We start from the raw sequence: 22870 nt of genomic DNA, 5'->3' as shown, positions 1-22870 counted from the left end.
TTGGATTAACGGCCGTCCAATTAGAATCGTTGGCACGGTACGCATGTACGGTAAAAGAGTTGTGTGAAGAAAAAAATTGATCGCCGAAAGCGTCTAGCCATTCTCGGATTGACCGCGTGATTATTTGTTTTTCTCTTATTTTTCTCACATGCGGTCATACGCGATCTCGACAACCTAGACTCGTCTTATTAGAATTCCGGGTCGTTGGCGATTCTTTTATTATTATACTGGACGAAACTCAAAACTATCCAAACATTGAATCTAGGAAGGTCGAGTTTTCGAGTGTCTTACGTAAGACGAAATGTGGATAAAAAAAAAAAAAAAAAAAAACGCGAACCGCTAACAGTTTTTGGTTTCTCACGATCGTTGTTTCGTCTCGCGAATTCCGCCAGTTCGATCGATAATCAAAATATTATGAAATCCGTACGCACGATACGAACAGCTGACCATATAGGTACTTATAACGTATTCCGATATGTTTCTCGCCCACTTCGTTCGGCCGATCTTATAAAATATATACACAATTCACATATGAAAGTGCGCGCCACTACGCCGGATGACCAACGCCGTACACGTACGGCGGGGGCAGGGCACCACGTGCTCACCAGATTTGCCTACGACTTTTCAAAACAGTTTCGCAGTCGTATCCCGGTAGAGAAACGGCAGCAGCCGACCAGGCGTGTATGTGCGCGCGGTGTAATAAGTGAGAATTGGGGCCGCGTCGCGACGACCCAGCGACTCTTGTAACAGCTAAACGCGAAGAAGGAAGGCGCGCTCCCTATATGGACGGAGCTCGGGACGGTCTGCCCGCCGGGCGCTTATGCATGCGCGTACGACGACGATACACGGTACGCTCTTGTACACAGTTTATATTAAATACACTCTTATATATATATTCTCATTCTCATTCTCATTCTCATCGACCTCGGCCCTCGCGATTCATCCGCTCGGCATGCACGACGACTCCTCCTTATCGCCACTTTTACACACCCCTGGGTGGGAAACCCTTCGACGCGTAAGTCGCGCGTCGAACATACGCGTCGGATTTTCGTTTGATAATTATTCGCAGGTGCGAATAAGCTCGCTTGTATTCGGATCGAATCAAAGAGACACGTACGTTATGTATATTATCTGCACGGGAGAGCACCTCTCGCGTAAACGTGTATATGTATGTATCTATACAGGTATAGTTATAAATACGTACGCGACTTATAACGTTGGTGGTACTTTCTCGCCTCCGGCAAGGCTGCAGTTTATACACGCCGCGACGCTTTTTACGCGTATATTATATATACGCGTATATCCGCGCCACCGTAACCCAGCGTTCGTCTAACGTCGAGCCATTTCGACTTTCCATGTTAAAAGAAAAAAAGGGGGAATACAGCCGTTTTATTGAGCAATAAAATTAAATATTTTATCAATAAAAAATTAGAAGAAACAAGAAATCTTGTACGTAGCGTGGTGTATGCGTTGCGTCGACGACCACCGTCTCACAATTAGAGATATTTTCACCAATTATAAATATGTGGGTAACTCGCGAGATACGCATGCTAATTGATATTATAAGGTCAAATGTACCGTAAAAATTTTTGTCGTTCCGAAGCGTTATTAGGTACGCGGTGTTAATTGACACGGAGTATCGTATAATTACCCAGCGGTCATGCAGATGCAGTGTACGTGCGCCGCTACTTACTTATAGTTCTAAACTACGTATCCGTGATACGTATATTATAATACAAGCTTGTTAACAAATTAATTATACGATCTCTCGACATTAATTATGTCCCACCATTAATTCTCCAATATTTTATACAGTCATGCTTTGATTCGTTCGAGTAAGACGTATCAACGTGTCTCACGATACATACGTTGTGAATAATACCGGCGGATTGCGGGTATCAAATTATTCTACATGACATACGTATTTTTGATCCAACGATGGCTAGACGATATCACGCACGTACGCGCGATACGTACGTACCCTTGACTGAATCCGAGGAGGAGCCCCTATATGTTCGTGGGATGCGTCGAGCGGCGATCAAATAGCCCTTTCTGACGTACCGCGGTCCGGACTTTTTAATTTACAACAAACGTCACACGGGACGACGATAACCGTCGTCGTCGCAGGATGAGAGTTATTAAATACCGACCATCTCCCCCGCGTAGGTCCTCGTGATCGTTTTGATACGACGTGAGACTCTTCGACGCCGGCGGGTTACATGAAAAATGATTTTCGACCCGCCGACGCGACCCCCAGTATTCTTTTTTCTCTTTTCTTCTCGTACACCCTGAACCGATTCGGGATCATCCAACTGTATCTACGTCGCACCGGAGTACGGTGCGACCTTCGTAATCGCGCGACTCCGGTACCCAAGCGTTTCACGATGACCTTCACCTACACCTCGCAATGCAACCGGTATTATGGAAACAGGCGACGAGCGTCGAATCATCGCCATTTCTGGTGTCTATCATTTATCGTTATGATTTTTGGACAAAAAAAAATGGTACCGGTTTCAGCCCGGCCTTGATCCAAGATCTTCGACTATTGCGCTTGGAGTTTCGGTGTATATCGGAGAACAGTGGTTGGCCTATGTTATCTGGAGTCTGGCTTTTATTATTGGAGCCTTGAATCGAGTTTCTGTGTAAACGTGCGTATTGTATGTCCCCGTGAATATTACCGGCCCTTCTTCGTGTTCCCCGTTGAACATCGCGGTCACAATGAGTTCTTTGTATTATTATACGAAAATTGTTCGAACTCATTGGTAGGGTACACGTATGCGTACACGTACCTAGAAGCGCCTCTGCAGCGGTGACGTTTTGAAATTATTTCTCTCGACTTTTTATTTTCACGTTTCTCGTTCTCTTCTTATTTTCGTTCCTATACAGATGTTACGTGCGTGAAAACGAATATACACACCGAACAATCGCGCAATTGTAATTTACTCCTTACCTACGTAGCGCAACGCGAGGAGGACGTATGTAAAAAAATGTAAAACAGATACGTAATAATGAGGGGTTTGTTAATGACAATGAACGTGTTATAGAATGGAATAATTATTACCGAATCTCTGCCAACGAAATAACAATCGTGCGCGAGGACGCGAAAATTAATAGAAAAAAAAAAAAGGAGAGTGGAGACCGTCTTCTTTTGCTTCATAGCTCGGCATTGAAATACGTATATCTGGACGAAGGAGGCACATCGATTCTGTAGGCCACGATCGACGAACGGATGATTTTCTAAATGGAATAAAACGCGGTGTGAATTTGTGAAAAACCAAAAAAAAAAAGAATCATTTCTCTTAATCGGCATTGTAAGATTTGCATGAATTTGTATAATGCTCGCAAATGTATATTTATGTACCGCACATTATATACGTACTCTTGACCGAGTCGTACGAATGTACACGTGTCTCCTCTGAAGGTAATTAAATGCATATATGTAAAGTACGAAACATGTGTACAACACGTTGTTCTCCAACAAATGAGAAAAAGAAAAAAATGTGAAATGTACGTACGCCCCGCGTTGCATACTCACCGCACGTCCTTCGCAAGAATTCGACCTTATTATATCGACCTGTGATCGAAGCAACCGCGATAACGATAGCGACAATGAGATAAATAAACTTATTTTTTCGGTGCCTTATCTAATCACTCGTTTCCCAACGCACGTCAAAAACGCGATTAACGGTCACGAGTACAAAAATCATTTCTATGTATACCTAATCAGACCGTACTACGCTGTCGCGAATCTTGATAATGTACCAACCAATTATCTGGCCAACGGTTTCGCGGGGTTCGCAAACAGATTTTGACACGTACACCGTGCGTAGGTAGGTATCCTAAGTTTTTTCAACATATTTATCGCTTATATGTATACGAATTAACTACGGAAGCATCCCCTTCTGGTTTGCGCGAGATTAAACTTTATAACATATACATATAGATTCACGTGTTACGTACCACCTACCTGTACAGCGTATACCGTTATCGAGATTCTTACGCAGGTATATTACTCGTACATACGTACGGATGTATGGACATAGGTATACATATCTACCCATTACCTCTGTACTGTATGTTGCGCAACCGATGATGCAGATATGCCCGCGGAGTGGGCGGAGATAATTAACGCCCTACAATTAGCGGCACGTGTTAATTGTCTGGAAAAGAATTCGAAAAGAAAAATAAAATCAAACGAAAATAAAATAAAGATTCTTCAACTTGACGTAATAATCGCGTATATCGTACAGCCCGTTACCCTATGTTAATCGTAAAACGACTGCCCATCTTTCCGCTCCGATGGACTATGGAACTCACGTATATGGGTACCGATATACGTGTCTCAAATTTCTCCCTTCGTTTTTAGGACCTTCGCACTTATTCGTGACGTACGAACGTATATTTGGGGCGCGGTACAGACGCGACTGAGCCTTAATTAAACATTGCGCGGAAATGATAATCGCGTACGTGGGTGGTGGTTTCGTTTTTTCTCTTTTTTTTTTTTTGTTTCATAAAAAATGTCGAAACGCGTTCTTGGAACGAAATCGAGTGTACGATAAAAAATCAATTTCGATCCCGATTTTTGATTTGGGATGATTTGGCGTTTTTTTTCTTCATTTCCGCGCAACGCGATTCTAAATTTTGCAATTTCGCGTCGAGAGGGTTCGAAGGCCGAAAGATTATTGCGATGATGTGCCAGACAGCACGTCGCCTAGCTCGTTATCAACTTTCAGCGCGTTTGCGTTCGTCGTCCGGTACCGCACATAATCGTGTGCGGTACAAATATACGTATATACGTAAGACTCCTCAAGAGTACCGGTTGCGTGTGTTAGATTTACGGGCATCGGTCCGTGAATTTTACTCGTTAAATTCATCTACGTGTGTATCGAACGCACACGTGTGTCGTGAATTGGTGTTTTACTTCCAACCTCCGCCGAGTCGACCGAGTCGACCGAGTATAAGAAGCGAATACAGGCGTATCGCGTATCAGCCACGGTCAGGTGTCTTGTCACCTCATTTTTGCGCTCGATTGCTTATGGCGTGACCGCGTGCGGCGCGGAGGACTGTAACCGATGAATTCACTTGTCACTTTCGATATTACGAAGATCCCGAGAAGATATCATCCGCATCTCCTAATATTATAATCATACATTTTTTTCTCTCCCCCTCTCTCTCTCTCTCTCTCTCTCTTTCATTTTCTTCGCTCGCTCGACGTGGATATTTTTTATAATTGGGCCAAGAACGAAATTTTTATCGACGAGATGATCTCCCTACTTCGTACTGCGAATTTTACACTCGAATTCGCTACTCGGCACCGATTTCTTTCACGATTCAATCCGTCGGTTGTTGTTTTTGTGATGTTTTTTTTCTTTTTTGTTCATTCCATCGCTATGGAGAAAAATAGAAGAAATCGTCTTAGACGAACGGTGATTCACGATGAGCGGGGCGTACGAAAAAAAAAAATGTGGCAAAAAAAAAACACGAGTATAAGATACTCGAGACGGAAGGTTGTTATACTTATATTCGCGCGGCGCAAAGATTGAGGGCGTTTCCCTTCGGGGCGCGGATGTGTAATTAAGAAATTTTAATTTCTTCCTTTTTTGTCGATCCTCTCCGTTTAACGACCAGCGAATGGTTTCTCGATGGTAAATTTTTTTTATAATCAACTATATTCTACGCCCCTCGCATTCGCGCGCCGTTTGACGTTCGACTTTGTTAATCGTAACGCCGTACGACGGTTGCCCGAGGAATGGATGGATGTACACCGGGAAGGCTTCGCTTCCTCCGAGGGATCGGATAACGGGGTCCCACATTTTTGGCACCTTCCACTTACGCGGATCGCTCGTCGAACCCCTCCCCCCCCCCGAAATGCTTTCGAGCGTGAAAGCGTGAAAAACGTGGAAAACGTGGAAAGCTATACGCAACGCGCGGCGATGCGTCACCGCCGACTACCACCCTCGACTTCTTCGGTTTTTTTTTTTTCTTCTCTTCCGAAAACTCATCCCTACTCAACGTGTTCTTTTTTCCACTCTCCGCAATCAACGCGTTCGTTTGGCTAACGCTATGCCGAGTGTAAACATCGAAACTACTCTTGGCAACGTCAAGACGACGGACGAACGGAGGTGCGAAGTCTTCTTCGTATACCGTACGTATACTCGCGCACCGAATAAACCGTGAACCGTGAACCACGAGCCATAAAAACCGCGCGAGGATCTACCATGCGGTATAATATAAACTCGTCTCACGAAACGACTCGTATGCGTGTGTTTACTAAACGCGGTATGGTGTAAGCGTGGATTGCCGTACGTGGCCCAGTTTCGCCCTTTTCCATTTTTCTTCTCCCCCCCCCTTTTATTCTCTCGTTTTATCTCCTTCGTCCGCTTCCTGCTCTTCAAACTTTGCCCGTGTCGCAGCTGCAGCGCTCGCTCGCTCGTTCTTATTCGACCGAGGCACTTCAGGTATCCCCATTAATACCGTATAACCGAGGACTCCCATTAGCGAATCTACTGCAGACCTCGAGAATCTCAAGAATTACAAGAAACTATACAAATCGGCAATTCCGAGTCAACGGAGCACCTCGGAATTGAATTCGCAAACTCGAACGACGCGTTTCGTTCCGACAAGGAATTCCGTAAGCGACTCGGTGTCACGATTTCGAAACGGCCGGCGAAGCTATATAAATGGGAAATCGTAATGGGAGCTTTTTTTCATATCGACGGATATTCTGACGAAGTGCTCGAGCGAACTTTTAGGATAATTTTATTAGCCATTTTGTATTTGTAATTCAAAGTAAAGCTCGATGGTTGGAAAAAGTCCGAGTCGATCTTTGGCGACTAAAAAGCGATCGAGTTTCTTGGAATGGTATTTCTTCTCTTTCGTTCTTCTGTCGTCGACAGAGATCCGGATTGGAAACTATAACCGATGCGATAACGTGAATAACGTGACCGCAAATTGGCGAGTTTGAAATCAGACAAAATCATCCGTGACCAATCCACGAAATGATTTTTCAGGTTACTCGTGCGAAAAATTCACACGTATCAGTTGCGTATCAGCGTAGCTATTTGTTATGGGTAAAATGTATATCCGCATTCATATCTTTCCTCTAATGAGTCATGTCAGTTGGCTAGTGATGTCGTGGTGCACGGGTTGCTCGGGCTTCTTCTGAGGAATGCGAAAATTTTCAGGGGTTTTTTGCGATTTACAGAGCCCGAAATCGAATGTTTTTTGGGTTGTTTGGACGATTATTTTATAATGTGTTAATCCGACCTTTCACTCACAACAGTGAATTTGGATACCTGAGATCAGAATACGTTAAGATACCAGATGAAACACGAATCGAAATATTGATTTTCAGGCCGAAAATCAACCAGGTATTTTTTGAATCGATCGTAGAACAATCTTCCGACATATTTTGACCCCAGGAACACGAATCCAACGGTCGAATTGAGCTACGAATTTTTCCTTTCGAGATATCTCAATTTTTCTGCTTCAAAAAGTGAAAAATTGGCGATAACTCGATGAATTTTACAGATAGACCAATTTAACTTGTGAATTTGGATTCCTGGGGTCGAAATTCATAAGAATAGCATATGAAATATTTTTTTTTTGTCGAAAATCGCGTAAATTCCAAGGGGTACCCGTTTGGATTTTTTCGATTTTTGAGCAAAAAATTAAATATCCCAAAAATCGTCCGTATTACCCTTTTCTGATGGTTTTTGACCTCAGGAATCCGAATCTGGAAGAAAAATTGATCTATCTCTAAAATTGACCGAGTTATCGCCAATTTTCAGCTTTTTCGGGTCAAAAATAAAAAATTGATTTTTTGATCTATCCTAATGTAATTTGAGCTCAGGAATCCGAATCCGAAAGAAAAATTGATCTATCTGCAAAAATGACCGAGTTATCCCCATTTTTTCGCGATTTTTCGCGATTTTTGGCATAAATTTGAGGATATCTCCATGGGAAAAAATTGTAGCTCAATTTGGACAACGGATTCGTGTTCCTGAGGTCAAAATACATAAGAAAAGTGCCATACGATCAATTTTTAAAAATAAAAATTTTTGGTCAAAATTTGAAAAAATCGTAAGGGGTACCCCTTGGAAAAATCTCAAAATTTGGCCAAAAATTTTTATTTTTTAAAATCGATCGTATGGCACTTTTCTTACGTATTTTGACCCTCGGAACATGAATCCGTTGAGTAAATTGAGCTACGATTTTTTCCCATCGAGATATCTCAATTTTTCTGGTCCAAAAATCGAAAAATCGGCGATAACTCGATCAATTTAATAGATAAATGAATTCAACCGGCGGATTCTGACGTACGAGAGAAACAAATCGAAAAGTTAACAGAAATTTGATGAAAATAAATTGAAACAACGAGTCCGTATCGTCTTATCCAAGTGCGAACTCACATCTCGCATGTTCACAACGATCGTACTCGCGAGCTCCGTCCGCGGCGTTGTCTTTTTAATATCACGAGCAACACAAGTCGGATAAACACACTCCCATATAATAAAGTGTAATAAGAAAATGATGTAGGTAGTCCTTAAAAAATATTCATTGCGAATATCACATATGGTGGACAGGTTATATGATTCATTGCAATTCCCGATGCGATGCCTCTTTGTATCGTTCTATGAATAATGGGCTCTCCCTCGTTCTCTCGACGTTCAACGGGGTACGTATACATATACACGTGCAAAGCCACGTGCGAGTGTCGGCGGCATAATCTGCATGTACCGAAGTTGTTTACATTAATTAATAACGACGGGTCAACGGTGGTCGTTTTATTAAATCGGAGCTGTTACTTGCACTTTAGATTGCTTTGCCGTAGTTACGAGATGCCGCTGCCTCTCATTATTCTTATTCTACACTACTTGGAAATCTCACTCATTATTACTCGCTATTTAACGAAAGAGAGAAGCTCAAATCAACCGCGTGATTAAACTATCGAGTTACACCCGGCGAATCCGACCTCTGCAGGCTTTGCTTGATTTTCATCGCAGTTCATCTCGACGGCGATTATAGAAGCAACTCCGTTCGAGTGACGTGATTTTTTTTTCCACCCGGACTTCCCGCCCCCCGAACTTTGGAGAAATCGAGGATTGTCGGAGTTCTCTCTCTTATTCCGGGGTCAAAAAACGGACTTAATCTTCTTTTCGTTCGTGAAAGAGAAAATCTCGGAATAAGAATCACACCTCGTTAAGGACCTTCCCACGAGTCGATAAATCTGGACATGTGTGCTGCAGGCAGCTAGTTTGTTTCCTCGTTTAGCCTTTTTTGTACATTCCGCTTCTCGACGAGTTTTCTTTTCTTTTTCTTTTTTTTTCTTTTTTACCTTCCTTCTCCCCCTCTTCCAGGGATATAATCAGAACACTTCGTAACGTCGATGCGGTAAATCGGCCGTGCGTACACGCGTCTAGCCAGTCCGTAAATGAAATACGCCGTACTCCGAGTACAAAGTGTGTTAAGGGTTGACTTTTTTCTTTAGCTTCTCGTCCGCGTCAAATTCTTCGTGTAAAAAGCTTACGGAAGAGAAAATTCATCCCGGGGAGGACGATGATTTACGAATGCGTCGTTTCTTTGGCAGTGCAGCTGCCCGTGAGGCGAGTTTATTTTTTCGCGCACGTCGAGTATAGCCAGCTCGCATAAAACTACATTGCAGTTCGTACCAACACGCAATACGTGTATTACGTCTCACTCTGTTCGTGTTTACTAATAACTATCGCGATACAACCTATCGCGTTCATTTTGCGCAATTGCAAATATTATTTTACTCGTTTTATCGAGTGCGGCGGCTAACGCGCGCGGAGATTTCCACGCGTCGTCCCTCCGCGTATTCAGTTCGGATGAATTCCCTCTCTCGAGTTTCGAAGACGTAATTAGTGCGGGAGGTACGCGTGTATTCCTCGATTAATGGAAATTGTAAAAAAAGAAAGAAAAAAAAACGAAGGAAATCAGGAACGAATTAATAAATCACGGTTGCGAGGCGAGAGAGTTCAAGCGATCAAGGGCGTCCGCGGGCGTCCTCCCGTCGTCGTCTGGGAGACGTTGAAACCACCTTGCGATGTGGACACGCGCCTCGAGGGTCCCGCGTGGCAGGAACGGGGCTTATCGACATCGCATACCGAATGACTTGTTTGCTTCGTACCTGCCACGCGGGTAGGTTGCATGTCATACAAGTATAAAGGGACATTCATACCGTTACGTTAGAAAGGGACTTTGACGAGAGCTCGACGGGCCCAGGAGGAGGAGGAGGAGGAGGAATCGTTGAACTTCGTGGCGCCGTGAATTCAGAGAAGATTATAAATAAAGCGAGAGAAAAAGGAAGGCAAAGAAATGTGTTAGACGAAAAAGAATGAAATAAAATTAAAATGAAAAAAGAAAAAGAAAAAGAAAAAGAAAAAGAAAAAGAAGAAGAAGATGTATCGGTGATTTATCGGAATTATAGTATTAACGAAGAGCTCCAACGTGAAGAAGAAGAATTAGTGGACGCGAAGAACGTGTACGAGGGAACCGCCCACACGAAAGAGATCTAACGACGGATAAAGTCATTTTCTGTTTTCTCCAATGAAAGAGACTTTTTTTTTTTTTTACCTCCTCATCTCTCGAAACTTCTTTGTAAAGTCCAGAGCGCAGGTTTGCGGTCATTATACCTTCACAATTTTCTTTTTCGTTTCTATGCCTCATCTCAACTGTTTTTTTTATTTTTTTTTTCTCTTTTCCGCGTCTTTTCCGGGCAGGTCCACGTCACCTCGAGTATTTTTACTCATCGCTCCAAAGTTGGGGATCGATGATTTCATTTTGCGATAAAAGCGAGAAGCGACGAAGGGCGAAGACGCGATATCCCATCGAAATCACCTGATTCGGCAAAAGAGATATCCGCACGCGTTTCAAGTTTGGAAAACCGGCTGAAAAAATTAAAAAATAAAAAAAATCTCTCGTCGCATCGACGAGGCTCGACCGAAACTCCTCGAGGGTTTGGATTCTTCTTTCTGGAAGAACGTAGACCAGAGCGTCAATATTGTTCGAAGTATTATAATTGTCGGAGAATATATGACGCGTACATTACGTCGTCTTAAAAAACACAGCTCGCGCGATTGTCGTCGAGTGTGTACAGATACAAATCAACGTTCTCGACTCCGTACGCCGCGGGTCCTCCGCCATCCTCTTCTCTTTCCTCATCGGCGTCTTCTTCTTCTTCCTCTTCTTCTTCTTCTGCCTTTTCGACTCGTGTGCGTCTGTCGCTCGCAGCTGACTAATAATTATCCATGCGCGTCGGGCGTGGATAGAAAGATAAACATTCGATATTACCATACTTCGTTTTTCGGCGACGACGCTCGGGAGGTAGACGCAACGCGTATAAATATTAAGAAACCTGTCGCTCGATGCATCAGCTTCCAAAAATCTGACCCGTGCAGAATGGAGAAAACATCGATAGCTTCGCTACGCTCTTATTTTTTTTTTCTCCTCTCCCCCTTATCTACAGGCATTCGCCGATTCGAAACGCCATTTTTTTTTTTTTGCTGGGACATTTACAAGCAACAATTTTAATCGAGGATTCGAGTCTCGAGAGAGACATGCGGGGATACGCGATCAAGGGCCTTATAGCAGCACCAGGTGAACCGAGGGCATGTTACCATGTAGGGCGACTCGCTCCCATAAAACTCTTGCGTATGAGTGCGATCGTTGGTGGTGTACGTACGAAAAATATGTGTGCGCGTGTGCGTGTCGTACGTAATATACCGCACCTTCGTATTCGTTATGCCAGTCTCCCTACTCTTTCTTCTTCTTCTTCGTCGTCTTCTTCTTCTTCTTCTTCTTCGAGGTCTGTCTTTTGGATACAACTTACGCGGAGGTTGCGCGGTGCGAAGTTAACGCGTGCAAACTGTTACAGAGGTTCACAGCTCGGCGACCACACCCCGAAGAAGAATAAGGTAGAAACCGAGTGGAAGGGGGAATAAGAGAAAAAATAACAACAATAATAGCGGTCGTTCTGCAGCGAGAGAACAGATAAAAAGAATAAGAGAATCGCACGCGCACCGCGGCGGGAGCGGCGGCGCCGCAGATTGGGTACATGTACGCACCGTAGGGTACACGTATTTATCGTTCCTCGAGTCTGCCGAAAATAAATTTGACGCCAAATTGGCGACGCATCGATTTCAAGCAGCGAAATATAAATAATTTTTTTTTTCTTCTCTCATTCTTCGACGTTTCGTTTTTCTTTCTTTTATCGTACGCGCGTTATACGCTCGGTATGCCGCTGCCGATTATCTCGAGAGAAAAAAAAAAAAAAAAGGTGGAGGAGTGCGAAACGACAACTCGCGTCGCTAGCAATTATTTTTCTACGTTACACTACCGTTCGATTTACGCGGTTGCGGATCGTTATCGATCGATCTCCGAAATCCTCCAAAGCCCCGAACGGCCGATTGTTACCCGGGGATAGTGCGCATCTGGGTTTTCACGTTATACCTACCACGGTGAATTAATTGACTGTGAATTGTACCTTGATTACATCCTGGCGCACCCGCACGCGCCCGTACGTATCGTTGATGAAAAAAAAAAAAAAACCTGTGCGCGCCGCGAAATTGGTTATAGGTATGGAGTTCGTGTGTATCCAGCGATCGCCGAGTTCGTCGGAGGTCAGCTTTACATCGGTACGCCTAATTCGAGGCGCGTATCTATCGATCCACGAATATCTTACCTTCGGAGGTATTAGGTTAATGAAATTTCATACGAAATCGATACAGTCGTTAATTACGGACGAGCGAAGTCCCCCTTCAACAAACGGGTGATTAAACGACGGAGTGTCGCAAAGATCGACGAATTCGTTCCGGTGATTATCACGTTGCACACGCGGCGGCGGCACATACGTATATGTATATATGCAGGGTATGCGAGATACACCGTAAAGGAGACTTTCCCATTACAACTTCTTTAGGCGTGTTTATCCGTCTCTCACTGTCAAATGATAACGCGTATTAATGGTCGATTCGTACCCAAAAAATTCACCGCAGCTTTTGAATTTGACAGAAGTGATATTTTTCCTCTAGACCGAAACGGCGCAAGATTAATCCCGGAGGTTCGAACGGGGGGAGGGGGGGAAACTTTTGCGAGACTTCAGACGGTGTACGCTTACTCCGATATTACAACGACTTTCTCGCGAAACGAAACTCCAAAATTTAAAACCGCCGCGCAACGACGACGACGACGACGACGACGACGACGACGACGACGTGGTTGAAGAAAAAAATAATATTGCGCCAGCGTTGATCGCTGCCGGTCCCCATGCCGCATGTGCCTCTCGGTCCACCCGAAGAAGTACAACTCTTGACGGAGTTGTTTATGGCCGCTAGTTTATATAGGCAGTCCTTTGTTTGCGGTCTAACTTAAACTCCAGACTTCTCTCAAATTTAAATCCCTATTTTTAGAACCGCGGTATTATGTTCCTCGAGACCAACAGAAATTATTTCAACTCCCTCGTCTCGGTTTTCGAAAGTGGCTAGCCCCTTTCGAAATCCAACGAGCGTATTCCACGTTTTCTATACTACCGTACTTCGTCCTTTTCTTTTCTTTTCCGTTCTTTTCGTTTCGCGTTTATCTTATTTTTTTTTTTTTTTTCTCTCCTTGTTTTTCGTAATAACATGCGAAAGACCGGTAGGTTCACGAGTCACTCTCGAAAGTCTCCGGTTGAAAAAACAACGTACGTACGATGAAAATCGGGGCGGTACCACATCGCGTTTAACTCTTACAAGACCATCGCATCATCTCGCATTAAAAACCATAAAGAGAAGCTAACGACTGCTCTACTTAACGCCGACTTAATTAATGGGCGTAAAAAGTCCGCGGTCAGAGATTCTCAGCTGCAACTCAATACAACGTACGCACCCGCGTCGCGTTCAACACACCCTCCGATGTCCGCCGCGACCGAAACGCGACTCTTATTCATCGCATGTGCCCGCGGTACAAAGCAATTGAAAATTATTCTCGCTCGAGAGATGAATGGATCGATCTTTTTTCTTTTTCTTTTTTTTTTTTTTATATAAAATTTCGCATATCGCGTTCGTTCAATACTTTTGCGCGGATATGTACAGTGAATTAATTTCTCCACGCCATCCGTACGTCTCGAATCTGCGACGCGCTCCGATGAGGATGTTGATAATTATTCACGTAAGCCGTTTCTCTCTCTCTCTCTCTCTCTGTGTACCGTACAATCGAAGGATCGTGCGTACCGAATTATCCTTTTCGCGCGTACGCCGTAGACCTGCGGTACACATAGGTCGGATAGTCGGTTAATTTCCGGTCACGTGTCAACGGTACCATTGCGGGACCGCCAACCCTTTTGTACAATTTCCGTTCGCGGTCGTTCGCAACGCCTGTATCTACTCAGGGGTACCCCACCTACCGTCACATTTCCTCTCCTTATATGCTAATGTTCCTTGAATTATGACCAGCGGGATGAAAAATTATTTCACCGATTCACCATCCCTCGTACGCGACTTCGTTCGATTCTCGACTCGCGTGTTATTATTATTATTGTTATCATCGCGCGTCACCTGAAAATGCTCAATTTTTATTTGTCGTCGTCGGCGGGGTGGGTATTCGATATCAGATTCTCTCGGTCGATCGTTGTTGCCACCGTATCGTTAGGTGAGTGATCGCGCTCCGGATCGGAACGACTCGGTACCGCTAGTCAGCCTTCCGTGACGGGAAGTCGAACCGCTTTTGTCACGGACATCAAATTACTCGGCGTCTACTGACCTAACGCAACCGAATTGGAAAAAAAAAAACAGAAAAATAAAAATAAAATAAAAGGACAAAAATAGAAAGAACAAAAAAACTGGAATCCCCTCCCCCGGATAACACGTAAAGGTGAAGGCCTCGTTGCGGTCGGGACTCCGCGGCACTCGTCCTGTGGCGCGGCTGGGGTGGCACCCTTCCGAATTTTCGATCCTTAGGATCTTCGAGGGTTCTCGTAACTCCGATATGAGAATGACAGAGAAAAAAAAAATGAAATAATCGAACGCCCCGAGTACGGGAAAAAAGTTCCCACCGGCTGGTCTATGGTACTCGATGTTTTATTGCGCTTTCGAATTTTGAAGGAGGTTTAATTGGAATTCGTCGTTCTTCCGTTCCACGTCGAGTATCGTGCGAATAAATTTATTACACGGGTACTCGACGTGAGACGCGTGAGTCACGCCCTACCGGTACGGAGGGTACGTTATTGCTCGATGTCCTGGTCCGATGACGGTAAAATCAAGATCGCGATCTCGGTAGTCGCGGTACCGCAACGCGATATTCGATCTCAGGCTGAGAAATAACGCGTGGATCATGATTTAGGATTTAAACTCGTTTGGGGTCAGCTGCCAGCCAGCTAGCCTCTGCACCCACCGCAAAAGGCATGAGACAATCCGTCTTGCTCCTCACTCGGTAGTTCCTTCTCCGCGTTATTTTTTCTCTTTTCTCTTTTTTCTTTTTCTATTTCTTTCTCTATTCCTCTCTTTATTTCCACGAAGTGTAGTCGTATCGCCCGTCTCTTTAGATTTTGCAATCTCGACACCCGCGCGCGCCCGCGAGACCTCGCCGATGAGAGAGAGAAAGAGAGAGAGAGAGACGAAGATTGTTAGAGTCGTAGAGAACTGTACTCATCGTCAGCAGCTTCACGGAACGTAATTTACATGATTATTTGACGCCAACTTGCCGAGGTGCGCGAGTCTCGAGATGCGGACGCCTCGTTCTCGCCGAAGTGAAAAAAAATTTCCGATATACCGGTTGGTCGGAACCGCGCGGTGTCCGTGCTCATATCCCGTATAACTACCTATTTTACATTCGCTCATTTCTGGGTGGGTGGATGGTGATCGATGCGATAACATTGCGGAGGAGACTCCTCGGATTACATACGGAGAACTGGAAATACTCGAATTTTACAACACTCAATTTCGGCCCACGCAAAGGGCGTAACGCGGCGCCAAATTGAGAATTTCCGGTGGACCGTTTCTCCCGAAAAATCCGAATTAACGGCGATCCGTCTCACGGATTAAACGTCGAAAACTCCACGCGATCGTAGATCAATTGTAATGCTAATCTCGTCGGCTACCGGGGTTCCCTTACCAATCTCCAGCACGTGTGCGAGCGTTTATTCTCCTCCACCTCCGCGTCGACGTCCAGAGAGCACACGTTTGAGTGCGTGAGTAAATTTCCTCTACGCGCGTATAGATGTACCCGATATATAACTTACTACGCGGCTCGCCGATCTATCGTTCGGTAACTTAAGCCCGACATCGACAACAACAGATTCGATCTACGATAAAACGTAATTATTATGTCACTCCGGTCGCCTCGCCGTGCCGAGGTCCCGTAGTACGTACGACACGAGGTGAATGCTAAATTTAAACGACAGTTTTTTACCTATCCACCGGATCGATTTGGCAACGGTGTAATACGAATGAACGGTTCGGCAGCTGGATGAATGAAAACCAAAAATATCGTCGTGATTCTGTTCGACTGTAAAGCGATATATTTTTTCTATCCATATGGAAATAAAAAGTCTCAGTCGATCGTGTACTGTGAGCGTTCACGGGGGTACGACGAGCGACTCGATCTTAATTGAGGAAGCGATTTGCGATCGTGGAATCAAACTATATGAGCGTAGTTTTATTTTTTTGCATCTGGCAAGATGCTCCCTTTGATCGCATCATCATCATCATCATCATCATCGTCGTCGTCGTCGTCGTCGTCGGATGACGCGAGTTTATGATGTATGGTAAACATGTTGGACGATGGTGTTCGTACCTAGGAATATAAATACATAGGAAGGAGCCGCTGAGGACGAGATAGCGAGCGTTGGGCATCGCGGTGGTGCGGAGGTGCGAAGTCTACAGCCTGCATTTTAAATTATATATATATATATATATATATATAGGAACGAGCGGGCGCACTACGTCATGTCAGAAAAGATGCAAAGCAGACGCGCGCGTCCACAGGAGTTATTACTTCGCTAGGATATTAATAGCTAATTACGAGCCACTCCCTCCTTGAACTTCCAACTCCATCAGTGTGCAGACGCGAACTGGCTAACCGATGTATAGAGTCGCTGTACGATATTAAGTAACGGGCATTAACGGATCTTGTTTATGACGGCGTGCTGTTTTATGTTATCGAAAATTCCATCCGTCCGTGATCCGTGATCCGTCCGAGAGCCTCGCCTGACGTTTCGCCGTTCCGTTTCAATTTTTAACCTCGAGAGCCACCGGGCCATCGATTCTACCGCATTGGGAACACCATCGGGACAATCAGAAGCCGTTTAGCCCGAACTTTTGGGTCAAGTGGCACACGAGGAGGTATCGGCACCGATGTGGGGAGAGAAAAAAAAAAAAAAAAGAAATTTTTAATCGAGCGAAATTAAACCAGATTGACCTCCGAAGTGACCCATAATTGTCTCGGCGAGATGGATCGCCGTTCTACGACGTTGTACGTTGTACGTTTTTTTTTTTTTTTTCTCTCTACTTTCTTTCCGTTCCTTCGTACAATTCTCCGCGCAGCGACGTCGCTCTCGGTTCAGATGAGAGATAGATGATGAATCTGGAATGAGAAAATATCACGCTGTATCGCGTGAGATGTGAAGTTTACGTAAACTGGAAGAAGAACCATTAAGATTAGACCGCGGGGTTTTTTAAAGTGAGCGGGGAAAATAAACCACGTCGAAGTCGAAGCCCTTTAAATATTTCGTGTGCAGGACCACCTTGGCGCGTAAAGTGTTGTTGCGAGAATTTGTTTTAAATGGATTCGTAACACCACGATGTAGCGGGAATAGTCGGACCCACGCGACGCGAAAGAAGTATTTAAAATACGGAATTCCACTTTCTCAAATTATATACACTCCTATATACTTCCTCCCCTGTGTGGTGTTGATACCGGTGCGCTTCGGGACGAGGAGAATATCCCTCACGCCGTGGTTCACCCGGAATATCCGAGACCACGTGGGTCGCGCGGTTCGTCGTCTTGTTTTCTCCCTTCTTTCTCTCCCAACGCTGTCCCTTTAAATACCCTCGTTCCCGTCGACCGGCGTCGCCGTGATCTCGAGCTATACATAGAGGACTGCTACTTAACTCTCCTCTGCAACGTTTCTTCCCCCGTCATTCTGTGACGGAAGCCTACGGGTCACTCGGTGCCGACTAGGAACTTCGAAGACCTGACCTCTCACGCCTGTCCGTTTCCAGCTTCTTCGCGGTTACAGCTTCTTATTTCCTTAGATTTTTTATTTGAAACAAAAAAAGAAAAAAAAAGAAAAATACATTTTCCTTTTTTTTATCTCTACACACAATATAAATTGTTTACCGTATGTACCGTTAACCATAATCTATCCGCTGCCGCGCGGCGCGATCATCATCATTCTCTTATGTATTATTAAGGGTATACCTGTTATACAATATACCCATTTCTCCCACAAGCCGATCCTTCGTAATTTCTGCCCATCGGCTAACGTTATTTTCTTTCTATCATTTAAAAAGAAATTTTTTGTTTTTCGATATATTTATACCCGGCGCGAAACCTGCACCACCGATCATCATTTATTACCGAGAGCCACGTTTAATCTATCAACGACCGATCACGTGACACCGGTGAACACCGTGTTCTCAGGTCGGGGGGGTAACGGTTAACACCGGTGTACTACGTACCCGGGATAATATAAGTACACACCGTAGCCATAACGCCATTGCAAAGTGGGTCCATAGGCTCATTGATTGAGACGCGTACCCCGATGGGGTATCCCCCCTCCCCCCCCCCCCCCCCCCCGTCGTTCTCCCCCTACCTCACCCCGGCAAAATAAACTTCTTTAAGTGGCAACGCGTGTCCGCGGTATTATAAGGCATACGAACTTGCCTCGTATATACCGTACGTATTATACACACGCCCGTTGTGCCAACGCTCCGGGAAGCCAAGAATTTTTCTTTTATTAATTTATTTCTTCTTCGAGGATCGAGTCGTATACTCCAGGATTCGATCCGAATATTGTCATTTATCTTTTGTAGTACTCGACAAAGCTCCGCTCAGCGCGGATTTATAATATATATCGCGTAGCTTTCGAGAGCCGATATAGAAAATAAAAAAAAAAAATTCCATCACCGTCGTCGCCCCGTCGTCGTCGTCGTCATCCGGGTATATTGTAATTCTTTTTACAGCGCGAGTATCTATATAATCCACGCGTGTAACGTTCGCTTCGGAAGTGGATATATTTTATCGTAATATACACGTGGTACGCGATCGTATATAGACAAAAGACTCTCAAGAAACGTCGCGAGAAATTGGCGACTTTAATGCTCGGGGAGAAGATGAGACCCGCGCGACGTAGCTGTCGTTGATGCCGCAGCCCGTTAAGGATGAGTTTTCCTTTTTTTTTGCGAGTACGTTGCAGACCTCCTACTATATACCTGCGGTATACTATGTAACGCGGTGAAGCTGCAGCGTTGGGCAGATCTCCGAGCATCCCGAGGGTTCGTTGATCTTAAAACCGCCGCACGGTGTCTCCTCCCCGTGTGTTTGTGTTCCTCGTAGTCCGTACCACTCTCGCGTACGTACCCACCTCACCTACCTCACCTACCTCACCTACCTATGCGCGATATCTCTATATCCAGCGCTTTCGTATACACCTAGAGTAGGCGAGACGATCCGACTGTATAACGTCAAGGCTGACCAGCATAGCCTCGGGTCGAACTGGCACTCTATTCACGATCGGTTTGCAGCCTTGCCGTTGCCGCTGTCTTTAGAGACTCGCTGTAGAGAAACGCAATCCAGATAATCAACCGCTACCGGACGGCTGCAGCGCGGCGGAGGAGGGCGACGGTGGCGCAAAAAGAAAAAAAAAAAAGAGAAAAAAAACAGAAATAAGAAAATCGCGAAGGCGTCTTCTTGCGCCAGTTTCTATGATATCTTGCGGAACGTACGGCGAGTCTAACTTATATTCTTTACGTTGAGAAAATCGGTATCTAAATTGTCATCGACTGCCGAGGCGCTGCAGCCATAATTATACGTATACAGGGAGATCGTAAGGTGTACTGTTCGTTTCAGACCCGGAAAAAATGGCCGAAATCTACTCGACGAATAATTAAAAGAAGATTATTTTCCGTTACCTAATTCGATCCGTCCGATCGACCTTGACGATCAATCAACCGTGCGGTTTATAACATTATACCCGGTTACGCGGAGCGTATTTAGATTCTCGAGATGTATGTGTGTGAATGTAGCATATGTATATATATATATCTATATATCGACTCGTGATACGTGATCATTTTATATGGTTATCCAGTTGATATAATCACGCGTGATTCTATGACGAAGCTTCATAGAGGCTAAACTATATCGAGTTGATCCGATTCTCCGTTGCGATTATACACTTACCTTTGCAGCGTTATAGCGTAATTTAGCGGTGAGGGGAATCGAAACGATAAGAAATTATCTACAGGGTGTCTAGCTTTGTACTTTATATCACACCGCCTTTACTTTCTTTTACTGTCCTAATTATATACAGTGCGGCTATGAGAAGTTATTCCTGGTACCCGAGTCGCGCCTCCTTTTGATACCGCAAGGATATAATTTTATGGCACTGCGGTGTGTATAAGCTTGAAAATCGAACATGCTTAGATTCTCGAACGTGTGATTATTTATTCTCCGCGTTTATCCATTTTTTTTTTGTATTTTTTATTTTTCTCCTTCTCATTTCACAGATATCCGCATTTAATGTATCGCACGTGTGCGGAGTTATTTTATAAATCTACCGTGTACACATTGTGTGCGCTGTGCGGCGCGATAAAAGCCGATATCTCGGTTGGCGAAGTTGGTTTATATTGCGACTGACAGGTGAAAAGATAAAACCTTAGGTGCGAACATCCCGCACTGCACAGCTAGCGCGATTCCGAGTTTATCTTTTTTACGTATATATGTGTTACACTTTCTTTTCCGACGTTTTAATTTCTGTTAACTTTTTCAGGGTGTGCAAAGGGCCGGTGTTCATCATGGAGGGGATCGCGTATCTCCTGGTCCTCGTTCAACTTCTGGGTTCAATTATGGGCGCGGAGGACTTTCGACACATCGCATACGAAGGTAAATTAAATCGACAATTAACCCCGTGACACCGTGACATCTGTAATAGCTTCCGTTCTTTATTCTCATATACGTATACGTATACGTGTATCGTTCGGAGGTTGAGAGGAATATCTCCATTCACGCGTCGCGCGAACGGACGGGACCGAGATAGTATGCACCTCGTAAATTTTAATAGCAGTCGGTATTAATTAGAATCATAGTTTCTGCCGACTACGTACGTACAAACGGTGGAGCTCTTAAAACTCTACGTCTGATATAGGAAAGCGGCAAAGGCGCCGCGCGCGCTTTTAATATCGCGCACGCGGTTATCCCATTCGCGTGCGTTTCGCAAATCCTGGTTAGGTTCGAAGCCGCTGCGGTGCAATAATTTGCGCTCGAAACGCCGCCGAGTCAATTTTCCATGGTCTATGCAAATGCGGGGAAAATTTTTTTTTTTTTTTTCTTTTTCAACCGCCCCGCAGCTGCTTCAGGATGCATAAATAATTTCATAGACCGATTCTCTCGCGGCCGGCTCGGCCGACTCGCGTTACGTTATACCGCAGAGCGATCCGCGCGCGTTTTCTGGATAATCAACATCCCGATTATTGCGAAACTTTTCATCCGCGTTGAGCAACTCGCGCTTTTAAAAACAATTACGCGCTGGCAATATTATACTCCCACTGTAAGATTTACTCCCGCTTTCGCTGCTGCCGTTATATTATTGCCGCGCAACGTTACCGCCGCTGCATGGCGGAAATTCCGTCACGGAAGAACGGGTCTTTTGTTACCCAGCGGCCGTAGCCTTCGCTCGTTTTCTTAATGAAATCGTTAAAACCGCACCCTCGAATCCGTCTGTGGAAAAACCCCCGCTCGGCGAGGGGCCGAAAATTTTCTCGACGTCGCGTACCTCGAGCGAGCTCGTTAACCGCCACCGGTATCCTCGTTATCCTTAGCTCCGGGCGAACTCCTGGATACCAGACGCTCCGTTTCCCATGCACCGTGTCTGTGCGACACACGTAGCGGTGGTTATAATTAAAATAACGGAAAAATAAAATGGCGGATTCTTCGGTTTCAATTCGATCGACGTGGTATGACGTGGTACGTTTCACCGCGACCGATTTTTCGTCGGATATCTCGCGGATCGAACGCCTCCGCTAATTACGCGCGCGCTGAATCCTGGTTTTACGTTCGATACGTATCTATGGTCTTACTGCACCATAGGGTATACGTCGCGAAGCGCTCCAGTTAATATAATTCACAATTATAATTGTGTATATTGCTATGTTTATGGCGCCTCTCATGCATTTACAACCGCGGCATCATAATTATCGTTATATGATCGCGTATAATAGATTGCTCCCTCTGGATACCCGTCAGCTTGTATCCAGCAACGCTCGAACATTTGAAATTAGACGTTATTCGATATTTTCATCATCGGGCGCACCGTATCCATTCTGGACGATTTAATTTTTTCAAATCCTGAAAAATATTCAACTTCGTTCGACGGATCTGGGTCATTTTCACATACCTAACCGCTCCGCATATCGTCACGTATATCCCCTCGGTAGAACGTACACCTCCGCTCATAAAATATAATCGCTACATGCAGAAAACGGTGCGGGGTTCAACGGTTATCCCATTTGGTTTCTTTTCTTTTTTTTTTTTTTTTTTTCCTTATAATTCGCAAAGGATCATTCCTACGCGTCCTTCCAATATAGATAATGCAGGGGATGAACGGGCGGCAGCGCTCTCATGGTATGTAATTAGTTGCAAAATCAAATTACGT

General features: G+C 44.7%; 1 protein-coding gene across 2 annotated transcripts in view; it reads left to right on the top strand.

Annotated features, from left to right (window-relative positions):
- LOC105684171 (semaphorin-5B) overlaps window positions 1-22870 on the top strand; it is a 65787-nt gene that overhangs the window by 3257 nt on the left and 39660 nt on the right. Inside the window, exons 1-2 of one of the 2 annotated variants that reach the window (XM_020851286.2) lie at window positions 409-848; window positions 20990-21102. In XM_020851286.2, coding sequence (XP_020706945.1) covers window positions 21015-21102 — 88 coding nt within the window. In that variant the 5' untranslated portion in view covers window positions 409-848; window positions 20990-21014. Of the gene's footprint in view, window positions 1-408; window positions 849-20989; window positions 21103-22870 lie in introns of those variants that run through there. The other variant, XM_012397331.3, reaches the window with a different exon arrangement.

Source organism: Athalia rosae, chromosome 1 (genome assembly GCF_917208135.1).
Source record: "Athalia rosae chromosome 1, iyAthRosa1.1, whole genome shotgun sequence".
Lineage (NCBI taxonomy): Eukaryota > Metazoa > Arthropoda > Insecta > Hymenoptera > Athaliidae > Athalia > Athalia rosae.
Note: the sequence above shows the minus strand (reverse complement) of the source record. Positions and strands in the feature narration are given on the sequence as shown.